The following is a 26,461-nucleotide window of genomic DNA, read 5'->3' as shown; positions in this document are numbered from 1 at the left end:
GTATTTGAAACATATTTTAAGATGAAGAAAACCAGAGTCAGTTCTCTCCATCAGCCTGAGAGGCAGCCTAGGCAATTGAAACAAAACTCAGGCATTCACACTGTCAGCTGCATTTGCACCAGATGACAGAGGAAACTTCAGCTCTAGCACTTCCATGTCATCTGTACCTTACAGGTAAGATGAAGAAACAATATGAAAAGCACTGGAGAGAAACAAGGTTAGAAGAGTGACTAATTCTCATTTTCTCTTTTTTTGTGTGCGTTTTACCGAAAATTGTTTCCATTTTTTTCCTTTGTTGACTGTATTCTTTCATTACCTAGGGTCTCTTTTTGGTCCTATTTTTTTCTGACTTCTCATTAGTAGTCCTTAGAAATTCTGGACTAGAACTACCCACTTGTATCTTTTGGCCAAATTCCAAGTCTTTCCAAACTTAACATTCCAACAGCACTTTGTTCTCTACTTAGAGAGTTGTTCATTCCAAAGTCTCCAGTCTGACTTCTGTCGTTCTACAGCACTTTGCCTCCTCACTTAATTTGAGACACAGAATGTTAAAGGTTGGAAGGGACCTCCAGAGATAGAATCCAAAGCACCCTGCCAAAGCAGAATCATGTAGGCCACGCAGTACAGGAACACATTCAGGAGGGTTTTGAAAGTCTCCAGAGAAGACTCCACAACCTCTCTGGGCAGCCTGTTCCAGTGCTCTGTCTCCCAGACCACTTCCTTTTGCTTTTATGGAGCAATTCTCAAGAAGCTGGTTCTGAAATATCATTAAAGGGATACCAAATGACACTGTCTGTAAGTACACTTAAGCAGTTTAAAAGGATTATTACACTGTAACTCATCACCATGTACTGGAAAAACACCCCTCACAGCTTGGAGGCATACTGCATTTTCCTTACCACTGCTATTAAAAAAGTTCAATTGTTTAAATAATCAGAGTATATAAATTTCTGCAAGCCTGGTAAAACCAGGAAGAATTGTTTCTGAATCTGTGAATAAATGCTAATGTTCCATCTTATTAGCTGAAAAAAAAAGGTGTAAACTCAATCTTAATTAGAAACAGACTCTCATTATTCTAGTATTAGAGCTTCAAAATGTACAGCACAATGTTCTCTGACCCTCAAAGCTATTTCATTTAAGGTATACTGAACTTTCCTAACCTTGTCAAATCAAAGATGCAGAAGACAGTAAATGGCAGGTATAGTTGCCTGCACACTGTGAATTCTATTTCTTGCCCTGAGCTAGTGTCCTTCCTGGGTAATGGGTCTTATGGAAAAAAACATGATCACACAAGGTGTTGAATACAAGTTGTAGCTACAGCCTCTCTTCTTTTTTTTTTTTTTTTTTTCTTTTCTCCTTTCAGGGGGATGAAAAGTAGAAAGGATTAACAGAGCTCCCATTACATGCAAAACCACACATAGCCTATCTGTGAAGTCTGGTCTGTGTGGCACTGGGCAGAATCCAGCCACACATGCACCTTGGACTATTGATCTGCTGTGACTTCAATTAGGCTCACATCATAGGCTCACATTTTGGCCTTCAGAATATTGCTATGTAGTTGGTAGGGACATAACTTTTTTTAAAGCACAGTTAAGCAGCTGTTTGGAAAGATATGTGGAACTAGTAAAAATAACAAATGAAACAAAAATACTTGCCCAGCAACTCCTGCATCAAACAGTGACAGTGTGACCTGACCTACGCTGCACTAGCATGGACAGAAAACAGGAATTTAAGGGGAACTTAAGCATTAAAAATAGTCAATGGAAAACTGTAATAAGCAAGATGCCATTAGTAAAGCCTTCATATTCTACAGTACTATTAGAAGTGCATACTTTTACTTCTATTTGTAATCTAAATGCAGCCACCTACAAGTTATAAGGTACTTGTTTCAAAAAGCAAAGACCATCCACCAAGTGAACTCTTGCTGCCACAGCACAGGATTGTGCTGTTGAGACCCCTGTAAGGCTGAGACCACCACAATGCAGAACATACTTCAGAGCTCTGCTGCAGTTTGAAACACTGGTTCAGTACCACATGCTTTGATTCTGGCAAGGAAATCTCCGGGCTCTTCCAATGCCAAGTCTTTTGAAGGTATTTAACTCTGAAGTGCTTATGCTAAATTGGCTCAGCAATTTTCTGCTTTACAGACTGCCTCTTTCTCAGTTTCTTGCTTTTCTGAAGATGACTATGTCTAATACAATATTTGGAGGGAAGCAGGAGAAGAGAAATTTGTAACAGTGTTCCTGTGTTCTCTGCTTTCATGTACCTCTGGCATGCTCCTCAAGATAGTGCTTGTCTTTTGTAATTTCTTACTAAGGCAAAGAATTAAATCAGAAACAGCCAAGACAACAGTTCATTTAATTTTTTAATTCCTGTAAACAGAACTAGGCAACTGCAACATGGTTTTCACACAAAATAAGGCTCTCCAGTGACTCTCCATTGCTACTTTTGCACCCAGTAGCCAATCCTTTTAACATATCCCAGAATACATTTATGTAAATTTTTGTCACTGTAAAAATGGAAGATGATTTTAACCAATAGCGAGACCTCAATCTGGTTTCTCCTCTCTTCCTAATTCTAGCTCATCAGCCCATATGTCTTCATGAAAAAGATGCCTAGAATATTGAAGCTAACACCTCTGGGACAACCAGAGGAGGAAGCAGGAAAAGAAATCCCCCTTCTTCCTGCCCTTCAACATAAACGCAGTGTAAGCTTGCTCTGTGCAGCCATCTCAATGAGGCAAACACTCCTCTGGAAGCACTTAAAGCACTGCTCTCCCCAGTTTCACCACCAGCAATTTTTTTCCCTCAAAAACGTTTATTTGCCCTTTAAACTAAGAACTCTTCCAGAAAAAGCAATGCCATGTACAATAATAACAAAATACTTGGTACAGTCCAGTTTTAGGAGGCCTTCCTTTAAGAACAAAAGGTACTGGATTTACTTAGGACTGAATTTCTCTCAAGTGTTCATAGTTTCAACACAGATGAGGACTGAGTACATCTTTAACACTGAAAAACTAGTCACACCTGTCAAATAAATGAAATGAGATAAAAACTTTGTTTACCTTGCCAGAACAGCAATTTTGATTTAAAAGTTTCATCTAGTAGGTAATACTCATTTAACAGTGCATTACATGTTACTAGAAAGAACACGTTCAAATCAATCAAGTAAACTTGCTTAATTACAGTAAAGTCACCCTAAACTTTTCCCCTGCTCCTCCCCCACTTCCCCAATTATTGTTGAATGCATTACGCATTTTTTAGGGATACGTGAAATACCAAAGTCAACAACAGTTCTTATTTAATACTCAGACTCTTCTTATGGAATGGGTGAAAATATGGTTACATTACTGTTATGTTTACAATACTTAATGTAAAAATCAAATCTACTGTGGTATCACAAGTCATTGCATTTATCATTCTTTCAAGGGATACTAGCTTTAAAACTGCTGTTAACTGATCCATATCCATCAACGTTAACGTGAAGACCAGGTATTTACTCCTGCAGGTGTTGCAGTTCTAAAGGCAAGTCACAACCCACATAAACTCTGTTCATTACACTGTATTCTAACAGTGCACAGAAACAGGGATCCTGCAAAAGAAGGATGTTCAGTTTAAATCATGCTGCTCTGTGAAGTGAATTTTCAAGCAAATTAGCATGGTACATAAATTCAAGAGATCTTTTCTAAGAACAAATGGTGCAAGTGTGGTGTGACATAGGAAGAAGGTATCTATAGCTGATCTAAGTTACATTTATTGCACACAGATGTAGGGAGACTAAGCTTTCTATTCAGACAATTTCTGGAATATTGCTTTCCTTCTTAACCAGACAGACATCTTTGCCGGTTTAACAACTTAACCCATGACACTTCTTATCAAATATTGAGAAAAGCTCACCTTATTCTTATAGCTGGACCTTGAATGGGGTCAAAAGGAGACCACCTCACTGGCAGGCTGTTGTATTTATTAGGAACAATCACTTCCACCACCTTCTATTTAAAAAGAGGCAACTGCATTTTGTGAAGAATCTGCTTCCATAAGGTTATTCAGGACATGTTTATGGGACTTGCAGGCCTCTGAATTTCAGCACTTGAGGTTCTGACCCCTTCTAGAGAAAAAGGAGGCAGGACCCTGTATGCACAGATAATCATTACAATCTTCTCTGTGCTTGAAAGCCTGCTGTGCAGGTGCCTGAACTGTTCATGTTCACAGGAACATATGGAGTTCAGATATTCCCAAATGCAGACTGAGGACAGCATACCAATTGTTAATATTCTAATGTGATGTTCCCTCACATTAGATAAACCCTCCAAACCATTCATTTCCTGTGGCAAATGCCACATGCCACTCAAAGATCCAAACCCATAACTTACTTTCACAAGAACATGAGGATTTCCCACAACGATCAGCAAAGCTTTTGCTCTAGTAATTGCTACATTAAATCTCTTAGGGTTAGAGAGAAATCCCAAACAGTGTCTGTCATCACCAAATAAACCTCCATGAGATCGCACCTAAAAAAAAAAAAAAAAAAAATCAATGAGTAATTTTAGAAACAGAGTAAGAAAGCAACATACGTAGTGTAACTAATACAGTATTTGCTTATTGTAGTAATCCATAACTCAGTGTCAGCAATGCACAAGTTAGCTTCATAATCCAATGTCAGATAGCTAGTTATTTCCCACCAGTCTTACATGGGCTCTGTCTGTACTGTACATTCTTGAAGAAACACCTCAGGAACTTCATGTTCTAAACACTCAAATCTTTTACCTACAGACTTACTGTACCATCTGAAAAATATCAGTATATGCAGACTTCTGCATTCTGAAATCCACACTGTAGAAATACAGTTGTGTAAGGCCTACAATGCCCACAAAGGAAAGTCTAAATCCTCAGACACAATTGTGTATACTGAACTGGCATCACTTGCAGATGTTCAAATGATTAGCCTTTCTCTAAAGTTTCCCCAACCGTCTTTTCCACTAATCCAGCACAGATTTTTACTCCCCTCCAGGAATTTAGTGTGCCTACAATGGTGTATTTGATGTATGTTGTCTCAGAACATGAAGGACTAGTATCACATTCTGTTAGCAAGATGCCATTTGCAATAAGCCTCAGTAGCTAGGAGGCAACTGAGCTGCTGCTTACACTTCTTAACTCCACACTGATTTCTCCTTAGAAGCACAAAGAAAAACCCCATGAAGAGCCCTAGACAATATTCTTACATTCCTGAGAAGGCAAAGACAGAAAAAGGGGACATAAAGAAGTTGTCATGGTTTTTCCCTTTAGGGGGCTTTCATGTGAATTCAAACACAAGGGATGTATTCATACATTGGAGCAGTATCCAGCACTTAAGAGAGGCAACTGGTATACACCTGCATCTAATCTCTGCATCTTCAAAGGCATGATGAATCAGCTGCTAGAGAAGGAATTCCATACTCCAGTCAACTGCCTGGAAACTATGACTACATCTTTGTCTCACCTGCAGATGATCTTTTATTAAAACCCAGACATCTGCTGAAGCATATTGGTTATCAAGTTTGCAAAAAGGTGAGAGCCAAGGGCTGCCAGCTTCCAGATAATAACAGCAACTCCTTCCCAGTACTTTGTGACATAACCCCTTTCCCCCTTTGTCAAGTGCAAGGGATGGGCTCCACAAAACCCCACATACATCCTGCCAAACACCTGCACCTTCCCATATTTCCTGAATGCTCCCTGTTGTCAGCACTTTTCTGAAAGAACCATTTATTACAAAAAGTGAACCTAAACGCCTCTGTGTGACTATCTAAAAGTCTCTAGAGATGCAGTTTATGCCCCTAATACCTTCATATTCACATATGTGTACTCAACCAAAACCAACTTTAAATCAAGGAAATGATGTACTGTTAAAATGATGGCCTGTGACCAGTGCACTCCTGGAGCAGAAAAATCAGCATGGATTTCTCCTTTCTCCCAGACCCTTTTTTTCAAGGTGTTGATAGCTCCAGATTCAAACAGGTAGCACTTAGAAAAGACTTAACAATATCCCTATAATACAACCAGCACAGCAGTGGAAGTGCACCATTAAGATATCACAGAAATATCAGAGCTTTTTATTTTTAAAAGCCCTATATCAAAAAGGAAACAGAATTATACACATACAAAAACTCTCAAAAGGACCAAAACAATTTACATACTGTTGATAAGATGGTAACTGTGTATTCCTGTCCTTGAAACATTTCTACTGTGCCAACTTTAATGTCTGCCAAATCAATACTTCTCAGAAGAAATCTAATTTTTTCCACCTAGCAAAAAAAAAGTTTGCAGAAATTTATATTTGACTGAATTTTGTCAAAACTGAAAACATACTATATTGACAAGTATGTGATTTAATACAGTTGCCACAGGAAATTCCTACAGCAAGGTTAGCCATCATCTCCTAGTAATATTTTAAAATAAAGCTGTAACTTTTCCAGAATAGTATCCCATTTATTACACAATTTAGAAGGTGAAGTACTCACATTTAAAAGGAAATCAGATTTTTAGTAATCTAGTAGTATCCTCTTTTTCCAATGTGCATTGTATTCAAAATCATGATTACCACACATAGCAGGGCAAGCAGCTATCCCTGGTCCCTCAACAAGTTTCTGCACAGATTCTACCTTTGCTTGCCAGCTGCAACATGCTGAGTGGCAGGCAGAGGTGACACGTGACCTCAAGTACCCTCCCCAAAAGAGAAAGAAAACAAGGACTCATCTCACACACTAAGTGCAGGATCAGCATATTACCATCTGCTAAAGGCTGCCTGAAGACTGTACCTTAAGGGCTCTGAAGAATTTACCAAAAAATGTCTGGCTAAACTGAGGATTACAGTCAATGACTACTTTCTCATCAGCATTCCTGCAATACAAGTTGACTTCCTTGAAGCAGACATTATCTGTCTTACATGATAGGCTCATCATATCAAATACTGTGAAGTGTTTAGGGAGTATAAGAGGTTCAGTCACATCAATACTGCATATAGTATTTGTAAAAATAAACATGTAACTAAACATGGGCAGGTACATACACCTGACCAGTAGGATAGATAAAGGCAGATCTCTAATTTGCAAGTGAGATTTTAATCAAAATGGGTTGGTCTCTCCCACACACCTCTGTTTCCCCCAACCCAAGCATCTAACATCATGATTACTGACATGTGACCATCAAGAAAACCAATATGCACACTGTTCAGAACATCCTCTGGAAATGAAAGATTTAATCTTCTGTTTAAAATGAAAGCAGACATCTCATATGTAACCATTCTATGATAATTTTAAAAACCAAGCATGACATTTGAAGTTGACATTCAACATCCTCTATAGGTTTAAATAGCAGGACAAACTAAGTCTGACTACATGACAGCTAATGAGTCCCAATTCCTCCAGTTTCCTCAAAGCCATAACAAGGTGTTGCGAGACCTAGTTCACTACATTTCCCTTTTGTTCCACTCCTCAGTTCAGAAAGTGACAGAATCAGATTTCTGTTCAAGCTGTTGGATAATAAATTCTCCACTTGCATCCTTTACTCCCAATGACTGAAAAATCTGCTTCCATCTCCAAAGTTGCAAGCAGATGTCTCCTTTAATAATTTGATTTTTAAAACAAAAAAAGTAGGATGCCTAGATTTCTAGATTTCAACAGAAACATCATTAACAATTGATAATACACTGCGTAATACATCACATAACAGTAAAGTTTAGAGATATGCCTCCCTGCCTCACACCACAGCCACAATATAAAAATCACAAGATGAAATACAGCACTTTGAAGTTCTTAGACACCAGTTATACCTGTTTATGATACGGTGTAATCACTCCAATATCAGCCACCGACACTGCAGCATTTTCATTTTTAGCAAGGTGGCAACAGTACCGCATTACCTGAACTGCTTCAGCTGCATTAAACCATGAGGGACTGTGACCTTCACGGGCTTCACTGCCCTGTATGACAGGAAAGAAAACAAGATAATGAAGACCATGTGCAGGAGTGACTAGATAGATTACATCTTAAATGCAAAAACCCCTTGATTTTATATAGTTTCTTTGTTATATGCCCTGATTAAAAAAAAAGCAAAAAAACCTTTTTCTTTCTAAACTGGGGAACTGGACGATAGTACTTTAAGTGTGTAAAGGAGGTTAATCAAAGGTGAGACCTGGAAAAGTGTTAGGCGAGTCGGTATCTTGCTTTTGTGCAAGGCAGAAGAGTTCAAAAGCAAGTGTCTTCAGGAGTGGAGTATTACCACTTTTTACTATCTTCTCGGAGTATTGACACTTTTCCCCTAATGTGCTATTTTTTCCCCCTATCTACTCTAAACCTTAGTAATTCTTCTAGTGGCTTGTGTTCATTCTAATGCAGCACATTCAAAAGCCATTCAAAAGCAGGTGACGGTAGCTCCACCTTGGCCAATCTGCTATGAATTTAAATTTGTATCAAAATGGCTCCACAACACACTTCAATGGGCAGCTGCTCAAGTAGTTGGTTTCTAAGACTAGATGGTCAGGAAATTACATTACTTGCAAAAGAAAGTTCATTCATTTTTCATATCCTTTAACTCATATCATCAGCAAAGTTTTATCAGTCTTCCCCTATTTATACTTTCACTACATGAACATTTTACATACCCTTATTCCATGAAAAATTAATGGAAATCCCTTCCGGGGCAATTTGCTCCAATGCAACAGAGCAGTTACTACTGAATCGTCTGCACAAACTTCTAGTTCCTTATGATAAAACAACTGAGATGGCAAGGCAAGCAATGCAGAATGTGACCTGTAGTTCTTTATAAGTTTTGTGATCTGAAAAGACAAAAACCAAAACAGATAACTGAAATAATTATACATCACACTTCACAGTACACAGCTCCCAAGTGACACTATCTTATAATTCTCTAGCACTTTTCTAAAAGCTGCTGAAGAACTGTTTGAGGCAAAAACTGCAGGTGTGATGATCTACAAGTAAATACTAAATAAAAGCAGTTACTGAAAGGACTATGTTTTTCCTTTCCAAAGGATAAAAAAAAAAAAAGAAAAAAAGATCTCAATGTACATAATAGATGAGAAACATTTTATCTATAGGCACTTTAAGAGAGTCAGATTCTATCCATGCGGTTTCCATTGATGTAACTTGTTTTATTTTGAGAATGTCTTGACAGGCAGAAACAGAGCAGCAGAAAGGCTGATAGAAGGTAGCCTTAGAAATCAGAAATGTATTTGTCTTTAAATGAAAGAATGGCTTTAATGGGAGCATTCCAGTAAGTAATGACCACTCAAAAGAGAAACACGTGACAACTCAAGTCCCATGTGTTACAATTTGAAGGTGGAACTTTAGCCTAGTCCCTGACTGCAAAGACTGAAAGTAAAATAAATTACCATTGGATACAAAAGAAAAATAATGATAAGGTTTATATAATTCGCTGGATTGCTAACAGGATATAGAGGAAAGGCATAAACAGTTTACTCTCTTTTCTTCTGTCACTTCCGCTTGCAACTTCTCCCTCTCTTTTCCACGGCTTTGCCAGGGTATCTCTGTTTTGACTGACTGTGTAAGGTAATCAGAAGGAGGGAGGGAGTGGGGGAGGAGGTGAATGGGTCCCCTGGATTAGTCCAGGGGGGTCTGAGGAGTTTCTGTGTTGTTTATAAACAGTAAATATATAGAGAGTACGTATATTGTATACTTTGTACACATTCATTGCATTTCATATGCCTACATTGTAGTTTGCTTGTAAATATAGCTTCATTTGCTCCCATTCCAAACTTAGCTAGTCCAGCAATTTTATTTTGGGGGTATTTTGTCCAAATTAGTTTGGAGGGTAATTTCAATGCACCACATTTAAAGCCTTAAAGCCCTCATAATTCCCACCCTCAGTATACCAATTCTCCTTGAGCACTGCATAAAGACACAATAATTAAAGTTTGCTGTTACAGATTTTAGGAGGAAGCACAGAAGTTTTTTCAGCAGGTTGAACTCAACCTAAAGCCTAAACTCAAACACCCTTACTCCCTGCCTTCCCTGGTCATCTAGTCATCTTAGTAAGTTTACCTGTAGCCCTATATTTCAGATTCAGCCAAAACTTAAAGCAGATGAAACATCTGTGGTCATTTATGTACTATGCTATCTCTGCCACTTTACACAGACTTTAGATACTTCATTATACGAGTGTTTTGGGAAGCTATCCTTCAGAGGAAGGGGTGATAAAGAAACAAACAGTTTATTTTTCCCTTCCCAAACCACATTTGCAAAATTAATCTTTTGTTTAAAGATGAGACTTTATTTGTCTTATTTTAAAAGAGAAGTTGTTCTTGCTTATTTGTGGAAAATTAAGTTATGAAGTTATGCTAATTGTGGACAGAGATAGAAGGGAATTTTAAGCCATTATTTAGAACTCTGTGCATCGTATTGGGTTTGTTCTGCTTAAGAACAGAAAATCCCTTCAAAGAGGGTATTTAACATGCTGGAAGGCTCAGCATCCTTATTATTCAGAGTATATATTCAAAATAATCAAGTCTTCCTGGAGAACTAACGCTCAAGCTACACTAAGCATCAGGAAACAAAAAGGTGTTAAGGAACCACAATAACTTTTGATTTAGATGAAAAAAAACAACCAACCAAAAACCCCTAACAAACTGTTTTACTCACCAACAAAGGATTATATGCTCCACAGGTACTAAAAGCATTCTCATCTCTCTCATATATCTCTCTTGATGTCAGTCTTTCCAGCAAGGATACATTTAATCCAAAAGCCAGTGCAATTTTAGATTTTATTACTGGCCCTAACTGCTTTGGATCTCCGACAAGAATTATCTGCATATGCAAAGAAAAAAAAAAAAATCCATCTTTCATTAAAACAGTTATTAAAAAAGTAGTTTCAATAACATACACACTTCATAATTCAAAAGGCAGTTTATATCAAGTATTCATCTTTCCTTGAAACATGTAATCTGTTTGCAAACAAGGGACAGACCCAGGACAGAAGTACATTGTTGACTTAAATACTGAAGGCTGTTTTTATTTTGACATCTCCCACACACCAAATTGTGTCTGACCAGTGCAGACTTGTTTAAGATGCAAAGCAATTTAAGTATGGGAAATGGATGTTGTGTATGAATTACATTACAAATACACAGAATTTCATACACACTTGCAGGAAATGCCGGCATGCACTGTACAACACTCACAAAAACCAACAAAAAACACTAAAACAAAACTTTTTTTCCTATCAGTAAATGATAACTACCTGTCCATTAGCTTCTGAAATCAATCCAATGGGAATCAGGCTCTCTGGTTCACTTGCTTGCCCTGCCTCATCCACAATCACATGAGTAAAGTGTCCAAGCCTAGAATTAAGTAACATGAATCCAAAACAGGTCTGTTTGCAGATTAGTTCCTTCTGCCACCCTGTGGTTGACCTCAGCAATTCTGTTAAAATTCTTTGCCAACTGTACCAGGCACCCTGACACAGAACAAAGATGGGTGTTTTCAATGCAGTACACAGTAACTTTAATTTGTAATCTCTGATTTTGCTTACATACTCTGACATACAATATTACTGGTTGCCTTAAATCATTGTTTATACCAAGGTTAAGACACTGAGAAAAGCTTTCATTGTTCTCAAATTCCTTGAGCTGTTTAATGAGAACAATATACTTTGAGTAGCGGAGGCAATCCCCAGACTTTGCTTCTCACAAACAACCGAGGCTTCAATGTCCTTTTACAAAGTTAAAATCAGAGGAATCTTTAGGAAACTGCATTTGACATGGTGATGACCCATACTAAAGGTGACTTGAAAAAAGCCAAATACCACGTAATTTTTAGTGTGACAATCATTTCGAGCCAAAATGATGGCGAAAACCATATAATTACCAAGGCTACTACTGGTAGTGGAGAATAAGTTAGTATCAAATTTTTAAACATTATTCAAGATAATTCTTAAATTTACCATGGAGAATGTCTAAGCATTACCAAAACCAAGTAGACTGCTGGGAAGGCAATTTCAAAACAGATGCAGCATATGCACCAAACCGTATTAAAACAGCTTAAGTTACAGCACAAAAGGTATCCAAAAGCTCTAGATCTTGTAGCAACTGGCAATATCCGGGATAGGAATATCTAAAGCATTCTACCTTATTCCTGTTTGATAAAACATTCCTGCACTGCTGCATGTGACAACTATTATCCTGAACCACAATGCTTTCTGAATATCTTCACCATCTTTGCAGTAAGGTTTCACTAGGTCATCAATTTGCTGCAGAAAAAAAAAAAAGCTTTTGTAAAACAAAATCCTTTCTATTCAAACACTTACTGTAAAATAGCCCACTGAAAACTATTTTAGAAGCTTAGCAAAACACTTAATACACCAAAATGAACTCTCAGTTTGCCTAAACGAAGTAGTACATATGCAAGACGTGCGTTTTCTTTGTTGTAAGGATCAAAACTGAACATATGGATGTTTCATATACATGTATAAATCTATACATATACATGAAAGGCCTACAAAATGTCTGTACTGCATAAGGATGACAAACATACTTGCTTACGTTTCTGTGTTGGAGACAAATGCTTGACTTCAGTAACAAATTTTAGGATTGCTTTGTAAGTTAAAGCATCTCACCACAGAGTTAAGCACTTCAGAGGAGAGGTTAAGATTCTAATCTCATACAATCAAATTGAGGACCATGATCAATATTTTCCAGTTCATATTCTGAAAAGTTGAAGTAGTATGTCTGTACTTTGGATCCTAAAGGCAGCTAACCAGACTAATAACCACTGACAGTTACATTACTAAGTCAGTACTTTTAAGATCAGAATGGAAGTTTTAACTGGTAGGTATCTGTAATATTTACCTCTGTTGACCTGAAACTAGCATTAATTCGGACCATAGCTCCTGGCTTTAACATATTGCTTTCATGAAGACGCAAGCAAATCAAATCTGTTGCAGCGTTTGATGGTGCACAAACCAAAATTCGACTGTCTGGCAGAGTATAATGTATCTACATTGAAGATGGACATAAAAAATATTTAGAGAAGCAGCAATAGCTCAAACATGCCCGTTTCATTTCACTGAACACAGAATCCAAAGTTATTCATCCTTTTGCAGTTCAAAACCACCAGTCTTGGAAGTCATGGCTAAGTAGCCTGAAACTGAGTGTAGGGACAACAGCATTTTTTCATGGTTATCATACGTGCTTCACAAGTATGTATTATGCACTACTGTAATCACACATTAGATACTAAAGCTTTAAAGACAAAGACAAAAAGATTTGTAAAGAAACCATTCAGCAGTTCTGTTAGATCCATAAAAAGTTTTTCCTCTTTCATGGTGCTATGAAAACTTATCTCAGAATATTTTGAAAACTCCTGGGGAAGAAAATGTGATGATACTTGCAGAATTACTGTAAGTGTTCCAACACTGAAAAGATTAGAGATAACAGATTTGTCATCCACCACTACCTGTAAAATAGCTTCAATTACTGTTACTGTCTTCCCAGTTCCTGGTGGTCCAAAGAGAATGTAAGGTATTGGACGACATTCACCACTCAAGATCCTTTTCACTGCCAGTTTCTGTTGCTCATTCAACACAGGATTGAAAAATGCACCATCTCTCTGTTTAAGTGTCACAGTTTCACCAACTATAATCAAGATAAGCATATACTAAAACCTCCACATAAATAATTAACATACAGAGATTAAAGTAATTCCAATTCACATTAAAAAAAAAAAAAAAAAAAAAAAAAATCACTCTTTGTGGTATCAACTAATGAAATCTCAAAAATTCCAATTTCACTGACTGGCATGTGGAAAACATACCATGAACATCATCTCAGAAGTGTATTGGATCTGTAATAAAACTGAAGGCCAGAAAAGGCCTGATTACATAACCAATGAATCTGTAAAAACTGTATTCAAAAATTTTAGCATCAAGCTTGCTTTTCTGCCACAGAAGAGCAAAGTTTCAGTAACTTTCAGTAACTGGTACCTCAAGGATCATACCAGTATGAACTGAACAGCAGTGAATTACAACTACTGACATTTTTTTCTTAATCCTGTCTGAATTAATCTAGCTTCAGCATTCCACAACAGTTTATTAACCCTTGGACAGAAGTGCATTCTAGGTAATCCACTCTATAGCAGGAGGATGCCATGGTTGGGTTGAAAGATATACAAAGTGATAAAAATCACTCTCTTTGGCCATTAGGTACACTAACGTTTGAAGTCACAATTTTCAGAAAAGCATAGGAATCATCTGAGCTTTCTGCAAACTTTTCTAAGTTTTAGCATCTTTGGCGAAGTAGCTGTCCCAAGGATGAGATGCAGCATTCCAGTTACAAACTGGTAAATTTGAACATGACCAAAGATTTACAAAAGTAAAGGAGTAGGAAATGATAATTTGAGTTCAAAACTTATCACCAGATATTTGCTGGCCTCTCCCTGAAAGGGTTTTGATGCCAGGTTGGATGGTGCTTTGAGCAACCTGATCTTGCAATCCTCATGGTAGGGGCATTGGAACTAGATGACCTGTGCAACCCAAATCATTCTATTACTCTGTGACCCAGAGGTGTTTAAATAGTCCACAAAAAACCCTCCAATGAATACTTGCCAGTACTTTTCTAGAATCTGTCTTTAGAAGACAGCATGAGGACATTTAAAAGGTATCTTACTCAGCCCTGGCTTATTGAAATGATTGCAATCTTGAACTGTTTATACTTGAACATAAAGTACAGAAGTATACCATGTGGGTTTGCTCGTGCAGCTACTCTTGTCACATCTGTTATGTCCGTGTCCCTTGAAGCCATCCATTTTGCCTGTTTGCTCTGCATTTTTTTGACCTGAAAATGGCAAGTGAAGATAAATGCATTTATAACCTTAAAGCGTTAGTGAACATTGTTCTGTCATTTTTGAAGTTGCTAGGTTTTAATTATTCACATTAACTAGCATTATCCCATTTAAGAGTAACTGCTGTAAAAAGCATGAAGACTGGTAGAAGAACGTGCTAGGAATTCTCACCTTAAGATTTCTAAAAGTTTGGTTTCTGTGAATACTAAAACATTTATTTCTTCAATATTTTGCAGGCTCAGATGAGGATTTTGAAGCCACGGCTAAACAACTTTTTTCCTTCCACTAAAGGCAACATGCAGACTCCATATCACTAAGCAAGATCATGCTTCTGTCACATCGCAGTATGGGTGAGAACTGCTTGTAAGGAATGTGGTGCCTGCAAGGTTCTGGACCAGATGTTTCAATCACCTTAATACTGATCTTAATCCAGTGAAATGGTGTTAGATATTGATTACTCCTTGTACAATACAGAGGTATCACCCAGAGATGTTTGCTGCTTTCCCAGTGCCACGTCTCAGAAGGTCTACAAGACTCATCTAGTCCTTCTGAATACTTCCTTTGCTGCTTACTCAAGTGTGTATTTTTGACACCTTGAATCGATCAAAGGGACAATCATATAGCCCTGGGTAAGCATGAAGGGTACAAGTATTGTTCTCTACTATCCTTCTAGTCATAGAAAGGCCACAGTAGAGGCAGGCACCTTGCAGAACAATAATGAGCTGTGCTGCTGCTCCCACCAGCATGGTTCTTGGCCTATGTGCAGGAGTTCCCTTAACTGCAAATCATTAGTTTGCAAAGCCAGAGACATATCTGAGTTGTCACCACAGGAGGATGAAGCAGCAATATTGTGTGGTGGCTTATAACAAGTCCCCACCAGAAGGAAGATCACATCGGTGAGACTTCCGATAAACAACTGGCATCAGTGTCCCAATCACAAGTTGTGCAGCTCCCTGGAGATTTCAGTCATTCACACAACCATTGCAATTAAGCCAGGCAATTTCTAAAATTTCTGACTTGATGACAGTTTCCTAACACAAATGATCAACATACTCAAGAGATAACACTCTGCTAGTCTTGCTGATTATATGCAGGAAAGCACATGTCCATATGAAAACTTCTGCTGCAGAGACTGCAAGACTGATGGAAGTCTAAAAAGGGAAGGCAGCAGGGTCAGAATTCTAGCCTTCTAGAGCAAATCTCAGTTTCTATAATCATCAGGCAAAATCTGCAAAACTATTGAGTGGAAAAAAAATGCTCAGGAGAGATCCTGTTGCATGTGCTTTGCTAAGCTTGTAGCTTCCTGATGAATTTATATAAAGTTTATTAGAAGAAATAAGGACAGGCAAATACAAAACACCGCTTGGACAATTAGACAAAGTCAGGAAGGTCAGAGATCAAAGTACAGCTGATGCTAAAATGTGGCAAGAACAGAGCAATAAAAAGAGATTGAGCAAATGTGGTGGAAGAGAGAGTTCAAGGATCACAGAGGCTCATGGATGAGAGAAGACAATTATTGATGGATGATATGGGGGAAAAAAACTCCACACGCTTGCTGCTTCATCACATGCAGGCTGCCAGACTCCTGGGCAAAGAGTATGAGAAAGAAAGGAACAACAGGAACAGGAGAACAAGCTACAAGCTGCTTAGAGACACTGGCTGGGGTAGATGCAATTAAACACTGATACAATTGTGCACACTGATGCCTGTAACCTACAATCAAAACCAATCATCACAAACCAGGGAATGATTCTGACAGCAGGACAAAGCAAATATCGTTACAGTTTAAGATGGACAAAGAAAATCTGGGGAACTATAGTTCAAGTCTCACTCCAGTTCTTGAGAATATCATGGAGCACATACTTCTGGATTCCAGTTCTTCATGACTGGAAAATAAGAGTGAATAGGAATAGCCAACACTGCTAATCCAAGATCTTTCACAAGCAACCTGATTTTCTTCTACAATGGAGAGGCTACTATGCAAACAGACTGTTACGTGGACAAAAGAAAAGCCATCACTGTAGCACTCCTTGACTTCAGCAAGGCTTTCAAAATAGTTTACTTACCATGTGTCCTAGGGCCACAAATAAGAATGATATTAGCTATATCAACACAGTTATACAAGTTGAAAATTGATTGAACTACTTGGGTCAAAGATTACTAAATCAAGAGTTTGATACTCAACTGGAAGTTGGTCAAAAGTGAAGAATTCCAGGGTTGTTGTTGGGATCAGGATTACCCAGTATCTTCTATAATAAAATTATCCTGCCATAGTGAAGGACTTATGTATCTATTTGATAGTAGCAATGAAAACTAGTCTAAGGCAAATCTGACAATTCCAGTTATAATGGTACAGGGTTTTTTTTCTTTTTTTTTCTTTTTTTTTCTAAGTATTTCCCATTGAGTGTGAGCTTAATAGAATCAGTTATCATATTGTATCATTGTATCATCAGCAGCATCATTGTTGCTGTCCCCAGGCAAACAAAATCATGTAAGAAAGCAGCAGCAGCATGCAACTTTGATTCTCTGACAGTCTATTATGCAATTCCTTTCTAACAACAGCTATACAGGCTGTCTTTATTACCAATCTGCATGGTACTCAGCATTTTAAGGAACATTTACAGAATAGGTACCTTTCTTTCTTGCTGGGAACACTGTTGAAGGTCATCAACACCACAATACTCAGTAGTATTCTGGGTCTTTACAGCTTGTGGCGATTTTAAGGCAAGCTTTTCTGGAAATAAGACTTTGAATTTAGGGGAGAAAGAGAAAGGAGATAAATGTGAAAGCCACACAAACATCTTGTGTATTTCATTGACTACATCAGTACTGACAGGACAGGCTGCTCAAGTCACCAAAATGGTTTATTAGAATGTAAAAGTGGCAAATATCCATGAAGTTTATAAACCAGGAAATCAGTGGCTTTTAATAAACTGAGGTAACAAAATACCACGTCACTTTCTGCTATTTTAACAGTACAGTTTTTACAGTTCTACTGGCTCAAGCAGTTCATAGAAGTTTGTTTCCACTCCTGTCCCCTGTGATCACCAAATGAAATAATTCTGATGACACTTACCTTAGCCTTATTAAAAAATAAAAAACAACAAATAACCCTCAAAACAACACGGAGAATTCCTGTAAGAACAAGCTACAACACATTATTCGCCTTATACCATGATGTGAAAGCAATATAAACCACAAGATTCCTCAAAAATTCTCCAGATAGTTGAAGTCAGCTGAAGCGTACCTTTCACACCCAGGTGGACAGCTTGCTCAACTGCCATGTGGCATCTCCTGCTAGGAAGCCTGTTGTCAGAATACAAATTTGGAGATTCAAGCACAAGCTTACATGTCCATAAACTAAAGCAGCACACACCTCCAATCTATCTGGTATTTTTTACTGTGTGTCAGTGTATATAAAAATTGGAGTTTTGCATCAAAACACTCAACTCTAAGGAAACATCTATTCAGAAACATGCTGCAGAAGTGTCAAACAATAGCTTTGCTATGAATAACACTGATTCATATATTCTCTTGCTCTTCAGTGAGACAAAGAAGACCTGGTGTTCCAGACTTAAGTCTTTCACAGAATGATAGGGATTGGAAGGGACCTTTGAAGATCATCCAGTCCAACTCCCACTGCCAGAGCAGGCTTCACAGGATGGCATCAAGGGAGGTTCTGAATGACTCCAGAGATTGAGACTCCACCATCCTCAAAGTAAAGTTCCTCCTCGTGTCTAGATGGAACGTCTTATGTTGAAGTTTGTCCCTGTTACCTCTTGTCCTGTTGCTGGGCACCCTTGAACACACTGGTCCCATCCTCCTGACAACCACCCATTAAGTGTTTATAACCACTGATAAGATCTTCCTGAGTCTTCTTTTCTTTAGGCTAAAACACCCCAAATTTCTCAGCTTTTCCTTACAAGACCTATGTTCTAACCCCCTAATATTCTTCGCAGCCCTTTGCTGTACCCTCTCAAGCAGTTCCCTGGACCAGGGGACCCAGAACTGAACACAGTACTCAGGATGAGGCCTTAACAGGGCAGAGCAGAGGGGGAGGAGAACCTCCCTTGATATGCTTGATGCACCCCAGGATGCCTCTGGCTTTTTTAGCCACAAGGGCACACTGCCAGCTGATGGTCATCTTGTCCTCCAGGACTCCCACAAGAAAAAAAAAAAAAAGAAGAAAACACCTCATCATCCCTTCACCCTCCCCCCACAATTTCACTGCCTGGCACTTATATAATCATTTAGAGAGGCTTAGGAGAAGAATTCTTTGTACATAGCGACTACAGTGCAGTCTTTTACCAATAAATGTGGTGGCAAAAATGTGTTGAGGGAAATGTGTTGAGGGAAATTGGCAAGAACTTAATTATTTGTCCTTCTATCTGTATCCACCCAAATAACCAGCTGACAGTCACGTATATTGAAAAAGTCACTTTTACTAGAGGAATTGTTAAATGCTGTCTCTTGGGGAAAAAAAAATACCTGCTATGAACAAATTCTACATCCATGGGTTCCAAGTTGTAAGTCTGTTCAAAGTCTGCATTAAACATAAGAGTAACATCCTCATTACATATCTGTTGCAAAGATTGAAAGAAAAAAAGTCCAGTTTAGTGATGAAGGTTTTGCAGTTTAAACACAAAGCATCATCTCTGAAAGCATCAAGCGCCACCATCATCTCCAAAAAGAACATCTACATTCACCTGCTATCAACCTATTACTGTAATGGTTTAGCACAAGGGCTAAACTCCCTGCTCCCCCAACACAAAAGTGAGGGCAAAAGTAACACACAAATAAAGATCAAGAGAAAAGAGTTTAATATAACGTGAGATATCATAATCACAATGCATAATTAATTAGATTACTAGCTACAGGTAATCTAATAATGCAATGCACAATTACCTTAGCTTAGCCTATTTGCAGAAGTAGCAGAGTGAAATATAGGAAAAACACCAACCAACCAAACACCCCACAAAAACCTAGCATAAAACAAAAAAACCAAACCCATCAACTACCCAACTCCTACTTGTTCTGCCACCATGTGCCTGCCAGAAAGACCCCAACACCCAATAACCCAGAACTGGCAACCAGAAGAGGAAGCCTCCCATGTTGTGATCTGAACTTCAAGCCCCATAATACTTTGCTCCAGTTAGCACTTTCATGTTGTGAAGCTGGCATGACTGCAGCACGGTATGAGTAACAGCAGCAGGTTCAACTCAAACCATGACAAGTACATATCTAGATTGAGTGCTTTCAGATCAGGTAAAGATTATGATCTAGAGAGAATAGCAAAGCCTAAGTCTTAAAATTTTTGAAGCAAAAGCCTTTAAAAGACAAAAATACTATCAAATGCAAACTCAGTATAGATAAAACAAATCTAGCTTCTCAAGAGCCAGGCAATCTGTGGACCAGTGTTTTCAATAGGAGATACACCTTGCTTACCTCAGTAATATAGCCAATGTACTCTATTACATGCTCAGAGTAGACCTGACTTTTCAGTATCACCTTATCACCTAATTACAAAGTTAAAAGACAACATACTGTTAAAAGGAACAGTACAATTCTCATGGCAGCACTTTTGTGTGATTAAACTAGGAATTTGCAGGATGATAGATGTTAACTAACATCACTAGTTGCTGTGGCCCCAAGTACCTGTTCTGAAATGCCACATGCAGTTGTATACTGCACTTTAAAAGGCACCTAATATCGACACTGTAAGGCAACAGTATCTGGCACGTTATCTGAGATTTTGAATTTCATTTTAACTACTTTCCTAGATGGTCTGATAAACCTATTGTAAGTTATCACTACATTGCAGACTTTTTTTTCCTGAAGCCTCAATTTTTGTGTATGAAAAATACCAAAGTATGAGAACATGCATAAGAACAGACACATGCAATGCTACTTGAGACAGCAGCCAGACTCACACTGAGATACTAAGTGCAGTTCACCTGTTTAGTAGCTTAGATTAGTAACTTTGTGAAAGACTTCTTCAAACAAATGAACAAGAAATAAAGGTGCTATTGCACTGAAAATATTGATCAACATGCTATTTAGCTTTCTCTCACAGTAATTACTACCTGTAACCAGGCGAGGTCTGCCCTCTTCCACTCCTGGCACTTCCAACACCAAGAAGTTTCCATTCCTTTTCAGAGTAACACCACTCATGTTAAAGTCTTTTATTTCCATTTCTGCGTGGATCTCTTCAAGCCACAAGAGAGTAGAAAATTTGGGCTTATAATTATCTAGATTAAGATGCTGAAAAACAGAACATTGTACATTGTCGTAGCTTCCACACTGAGATATGGAATCCACTCTTTTAACACTATACAAAACACCTTTTAAGATGGACTGCACAACAACTAGGTTGCCAATTAATGCACCTAAATACACAGATCTATACACTAGCTAATATTTTATACATCCCCAGCAGTCAAAGCAGAATTAGAATCATCCCTGGAGCTCAGACAAAAGCCAGTCAGCTGAAGAATTAACTAAGTCTGATCCTACTCCAGTGACAGATTTCAACATCTGAATTCAGGGCTACTCTACAAACTGAGTTCTACGCTAAGCAATCCCAGAAAGCATAAAATGTATATACACAGGGCAGAGAGCTGGAGAGAGTTGTCAGTCTTTGCCCTGGCTGATGATTATGCAACTTACGGCAAGCAGAAAGAACCTGAAACTTCTCCCTCCAACATTAACGCATCTCTCGGAAAAGGCATTCTCCAACAGTACAAAGCTCTATCTAAACAAGGACTGCTAGAACCAAATGCTTTCTATTTGACACCTCACTCAAATACAAGGCAAATAAGCAGTGTTTTCTGTACCAGACAGAACACGGTATCGTTAAAAAACATTGCCATTAATGACAGCCTATCAGTATAAAATTTCAGCTACTACAGAGTTTTCTTCCCTTTTTGAAAGAGGATCACTTAATCTGCTAGCTTAATGCTGAGACCTCAGGCTTTGTGTGAGCTGTTTATAAAGCAAATTTCTCAAAAATGTAAAAAATATCAGCCCTTAAAAATCTATGTGGGAAAAAACCCAACCTTTCTAATGATGCCTAGAAAGTGAGAACAAAGAATCATCTTTGCTTTGCTTCTGTAATATCCCCCCAGCAGTATATTTCTACTACTCCCTTTTCAGTTGTTCATTTACTCTTTCATGCTCTTGTAAGCTTGAATCTTGTGACATATTGAAAACCATGGAAATTACAAGATACAGACCAAACTCTTAAGTCTACCTGGTAACAGAAACATATCACCTTCTGTTCTATTAAGGGCTATGCATTTTTGTTAAATTAAGGTCATCTTGAACAAACATACTTACTTAAAATGTACTTTCTTATACAAACCTACACCTGCGTACCTCTGCTAGGAGGGGCTGAAAGGTCAGGATGTCTAACCTCTGCTCCACACATTTTCTTAACTCATCTGGTATGGTATAATATGGGAGGAAGCTTGGCAACTTTCTGGAAGTTCTAAAAGAAAAGTGTATGACATGCAATTTCAGAAAGCTGAATGATATGTGCAAATCAGGTACTTAACATGCTGCATTACCAAGGCTGTAAAACCAAAACACACAAAACATGACAGATCCAATAATTTACTCAAAATGACAACTGAGAAATTTGCTGTACTGGGAAGAAAGATAAAGCATTCCAGTTATAGATTATCTGAAATCACTGTGTATCTGCTTTTTCAGCTTAAGGTTATTTTCTTAAGGAAATACTGTAGGTATAATGGAAACTTATTTGCAAAAAAGAAAAGCTCTGAATGAAAGATGGGAAATACTGGCATCTGATAAAAGTTGCTTGAGGAGCCAATACACAAATTCTCAGAAAATTATTTCTGTTTCCACCTTTTTTCTTAATTACAGTTGTTTCTTTTAGATTACTATAAAAGTGTTAGTCTCATTTATCACATTATATAGTTGAAAGAGCTCTTTTTTGACAAATTTTCAAAGAAATCAAGGAGTTCATTACTAAAACAATCTCTTCCATCAATAATGTCCACAGTTACCTTGTTTACAACATACATATACAGTCTCCCAGTTTTACATTCTCTCTCAGCATTACATTGATATCAAACACAGCAGTATTAGGTAAGTGTTATTTTTTGCTCTAATTCACAGTACCTTTTGTATTTAGGGGCAATCACTGCTGTCTTCCTTGGCTGAGGTTCTGGAGTATTTTTAGGCCTCCTCAGAGAAAATGGTTCCACAGGTGTTATCAATAATTCTTCTTCAGTTGTTACAGTGGCTTCAATACAGTGTCCAACAGTAATATCAGAAAAACCAAGCAACAGGAGTTCTTTACTGTACCCAGGAATTCTTCAAGTAAGCAGAAATTGTTCTTAAAACCATCATGTTCACACTTGATTTTCCACACCCCTTTTTTTTTTTTTTTTAATAAAACTGTAGATTATTTCAGTAACGGATGAGAAATGGTAACCTAGGGCAACTCTGCACACCTGCTCTCCACCCTGAGTTCAAATCAGGTATAAATAATTTAAACCAACAAAACAACTAACCAACATGCTCTCAAAAAGCCAAACAGATGAAAAAAAAAATCCACTCCAATTTCATCAAAAGCTTGAGCAAGATCCAACCCATTATCATACCAGGTACAGAATGAATACTTCTATCACAGTGAGTACCTTGGAATTACTGTTACTGTAAAACATCAGCCAAACATTTCCAGAAGAACCTGGAGCAAATCCCTTCACTGCCTGCAGCAACAGCTTTGCTCCACCTTGCCTAAGGCTATGCAGAATTGAACGCTAACTGTAAACATATCAAGCAGAGAAACTAGGAAAGATCCTTTATTTCTGAAAAATGCACTACATATGTAAGCAGTGTTGGGGAATGACAGAGGGGAAAAAACAACTCAAAGGGAACAATTTCTTCAGACTTTAGACATCTAACAAACTCTCTGCTCTGAAACCATGAAAAATGAACTCATCCCAGCAGTGCCCACAGCCCAGTTCTTTCCCCAGCACTAACTACATGGGGTCCAACATGGTTATTAAGTACCTGAAACAAGCACTTCCCAGGACTCCAGTTTACTTTCTTTCTGTCGGAGTATCACTTTTTCATGTCAGGTTAAAGTTATAGCCTAGATTTCTCTGATACACAAATTCAGTATAGACACTGAACTGTCCAGAATTACAGTCTAAATTTGGAGTCTATGTGGTCTCCTAAGTGGCTAGCAAGCACACCTTAGCTTCATGCTGCAGCCTCCCATGTAGTTTCCTGTAGATTGGTCTGTATTAGATCTTCAGACTTTATAGCATTTATAGGTCTACACTGGAATATAAATTGTTCTTTCTACATTTAAAATTTCTCCACAAAGACACTCCATGCCTGCAACTTATCCTTCCAACTGCAGCTAAACCATCATGCTAAGAAAATTTCTACCCTTTGCCTCACTATTTAAAATAGTAACAGAACTAGTGTGAAAGTGAATGCAGTCTTACTTTCATGAATGAAATAACTGGACCTTGTTTTCCCCTGTTCAACTTTTAAATTATGATCAGTGGCTGTAGAGCTACAGCTCAAAGTAACAGAAAAGTACATGAAAGTGAGCTTTCCAGCATACAGATCCTACTTGAAGGAGCTCACACAAAGACTTTTTATTCTTAACTAAATCCATGAAGTAATTCATACAAAGGATTTTTTGTACAAAGGATTTTTTTGTTTACGAGGTTTTTCCAAGATCCACAAACCACTTCCTCCATAAGGTAAACCCTCAAGGAATAAAGCTTTTTTTCTTCGTTCTTTCAGCATACATTATATGCATTTACTGTATCAGGGCATGTGAGGTGCTTGAGATCAAGACATGTAGCAATATGAATGTGACATCAAGGCACCAAGGCTGGAAGAAACACATTTCCTGGAAGTTTTTGTCTGATATTAGCTCTATAGCTCATGGAGCAATGAGTTCTGGAATTTAGAGAAGTCACTCCCTCTAGATTTCTTCATTTGCTACTACCATTTTCTTTCAGCAAAAACATCAGAACCAAACATTAAAAAACTAACTTCAAGGTCTAACGTTTCCACGTAATTTGCTATGATGTACTAGCTTACATCTTCCTATACCAGAAAAAAAAACAACTGTGCCCACAGTAAGTGAACTAAGTAAATTTTTATAACTCATTTTCATTATCTTCCTCAGAACCAATGGAAAGACACTTACACAGCTGTGCATATGATCACTATGGATATCTTTCCACCTGGTGGTACAACAATTTCTCCAGGATTATCAACATGCTCTACTGGCTGTTCCACATCACCTCTTTGCTCATTTTTTTCATTATGTAGATTTTCACATTTCACCACAGAAAAGTTTTCTTTTGCCTTTGATAAATGTTTATCCTGATGATTAATTCCTTCTGTAGTAAACATTATAAAAATTTGTTACCACAATTGCTTCACTAACATAAACAAATCTTCTCAAACAAACTTATAGGTGCTGAGGAGGTAACACTCAGCTTCAAATGGTAACATTTCACTGTACCTTGAATGACTCCATTCTTCGTAATTGATGCATTTTTCAATGACTCATAGGTTGCTTTTCCATTGTCATTACATGAATTAATTGCAGCTTTTGAAAGGGTTTCTTGATTTATTGGAAAGGATGACAGATAGGCCTCTGGACTGTTCTCATATTTTTGAGGAATCTGAAAACTGAATTGCTTGTCTTTCACCCATCCAGCTAATCTGCAGCTGATTAAGGACTGTGGAATACTTCCTTTATTCCTAGAAGTAGTTATGTGATTAATTATGTAATTAAATGCATAGTTAATGCTCTTGAGAAGTTTAATTCCATCTGAAGTCAAACACAACTGTGTGGAGCAGGTTAATACACCACTACTTCATAACTGCTATTAGAAATAAACTGTAATACGGATTCTAACTCACAAGAATTAGGTCTGCTAAGTATTAGTATTTCTAGGATGTATCAACTACCACACGAAGCATACAGAAATACTGCGTGTAAAAAAAGCTACAGTAGTTTAACTTAAAAATCTATCAAGTAACTAACTCAGAAAAGAGCCTATCGCAGCAAGTAGACATGTGACTTCATTTCAGTATCTATACCCAGATGTGAAACACCCCCACTGCAGCAAAACCCAAAAAATCAAGAGAAAGCTACCACCACAAACAGCCTCCACGATACACATAGTTCTTCAGCATCCATGTTAAACCAAACCACAACACCAAAAAAATCCAAAACCCAAAAACCAACACCAAAAACCCCACACCAACAAAACCCCAAGGCAGTTAAAAGCAATTAGAAAAAAAACTGGTCTGCTTTTAATACAGGAGTATCTAACAGTCCTCTTGTTCTAAGATCTTAAAGATAACAGCATATCTGTGGTTTAAATTAAACATGCTTAAAAGTAAAACATTTACTTCAATTCTCATTTCAGAAAGGATTTTATTACGATTGGAAACAGGAATGGGGAGTCTTTAAGCACTATCAGACAGATAGATGCTCCATAAAAAAAGACTATCCTAAAAACATTAAACTCAATATGAAATTCTTTAATCCCATAGTATTTGAGGATTACTTGAAGACTATGAACTACAAAACTCAACTATGAGAGG

At 37.8% G+C, this 26,461-nt stretch overlaps 1 protein-coding gene across 1 annotated transcript in view; it reads right to left on the bottom strand.

Moving 5' to 3' along the window:
• Positions 1 to 3,495: 3,495 nt before the first annotated feature.
• Positions 3,496 to 26,461, bottom strand: part of MOV10L1 (Mov10 like RISC complex RNA helicase 1) — a 30,247-nt gene continuing 7,281 nt past the window's right edge. The window contains exons 7-26 of the mRNA XM_054399974.1: positions 25,368 to 25,609; positions 25,047 to 25,242; positions 22,988 to 23,182; positions 22,220 to 22,331; positions 20,929 to 21,106; positions 20,291 to 20,361; positions 19,334 to 19,425; positions 18,093 to 18,151; positions 17,479 to 17,591; positions 14,742 to 14,838; positions 13,463 to 13,641; positions 12,856 to 13,002; positions 12,136 to 12,257; positions 11,250 to 11,349; positions 10,652 to 10,816; positions 8,638 to 8,811; positions 7,807 to 7,956; positions 6,173 to 6,280; positions 4,373 to 4,510; positions 3,496 to 3,591 (exon numbers count right to left, since the gene is read on the bottom strand). Of these exons, the coding sequence (XP_054255949.1) occupies positions 3,496 to 3,591; positions 4,373 to 4,510; positions 6,173 to 6,280; positions 7,807 to 7,956; positions 8,638 to 8,811; positions 10,652 to 10,816; positions 11,250 to 11,349; positions 12,136 to 12,257; positions 12,856 to 13,002; positions 13,463 to 13,641; positions 14,742 to 14,838; positions 17,479 to 17,591; positions 18,093 to 18,151; positions 19,334 to 19,425; positions 20,291 to 20,361; positions 20,929 to 21,106; positions 22,220 to 22,331; positions 22,988 to 23,182; positions 25,047 to 25,242; positions 25,368 to 25,609 (2,734 nt within the window). The remainder of the gene's footprint in view (positions 3,592 to 4,372; positions 4,511 to 6,172; positions 6,281 to 7,806; positions 7,957 to 8,637; positions 8,812 to 10,651; positions 10,817 to 11,249; positions 11,350 to 12,135; positions 12,258 to 12,855; positions 13,003 to 13,462; positions 13,642 to 14,741; positions 14,839 to 17,478; positions 17,592 to 18,092; positions 18,152 to 19,333; positions 19,426 to 20,290; positions 20,362 to 20,928; positions 21,107 to 22,219; positions 22,332 to 22,987; positions 23,183 to 25,046; positions 25,243 to 25,367; positions 25,610 to 26,461) is intronic.

This window comes from Indicator indicator, chromosome 3, assembly GCF_027791375.1.
Source record: "Indicator indicator isolate 239-I01 chromosome 3, UM_Iind_1.1, whole genome shotgun sequence".
NCBI lineage: Eukaryota > Metazoa > Chordata > Aves > Piciformes > Indicatoridae > Indicator > Indicator indicator.
The sequence above is the reverse complement of the archived record's forward strand: the minus strand, read 5'-3'. Positions and strand labels throughout refer to the sequence as shown.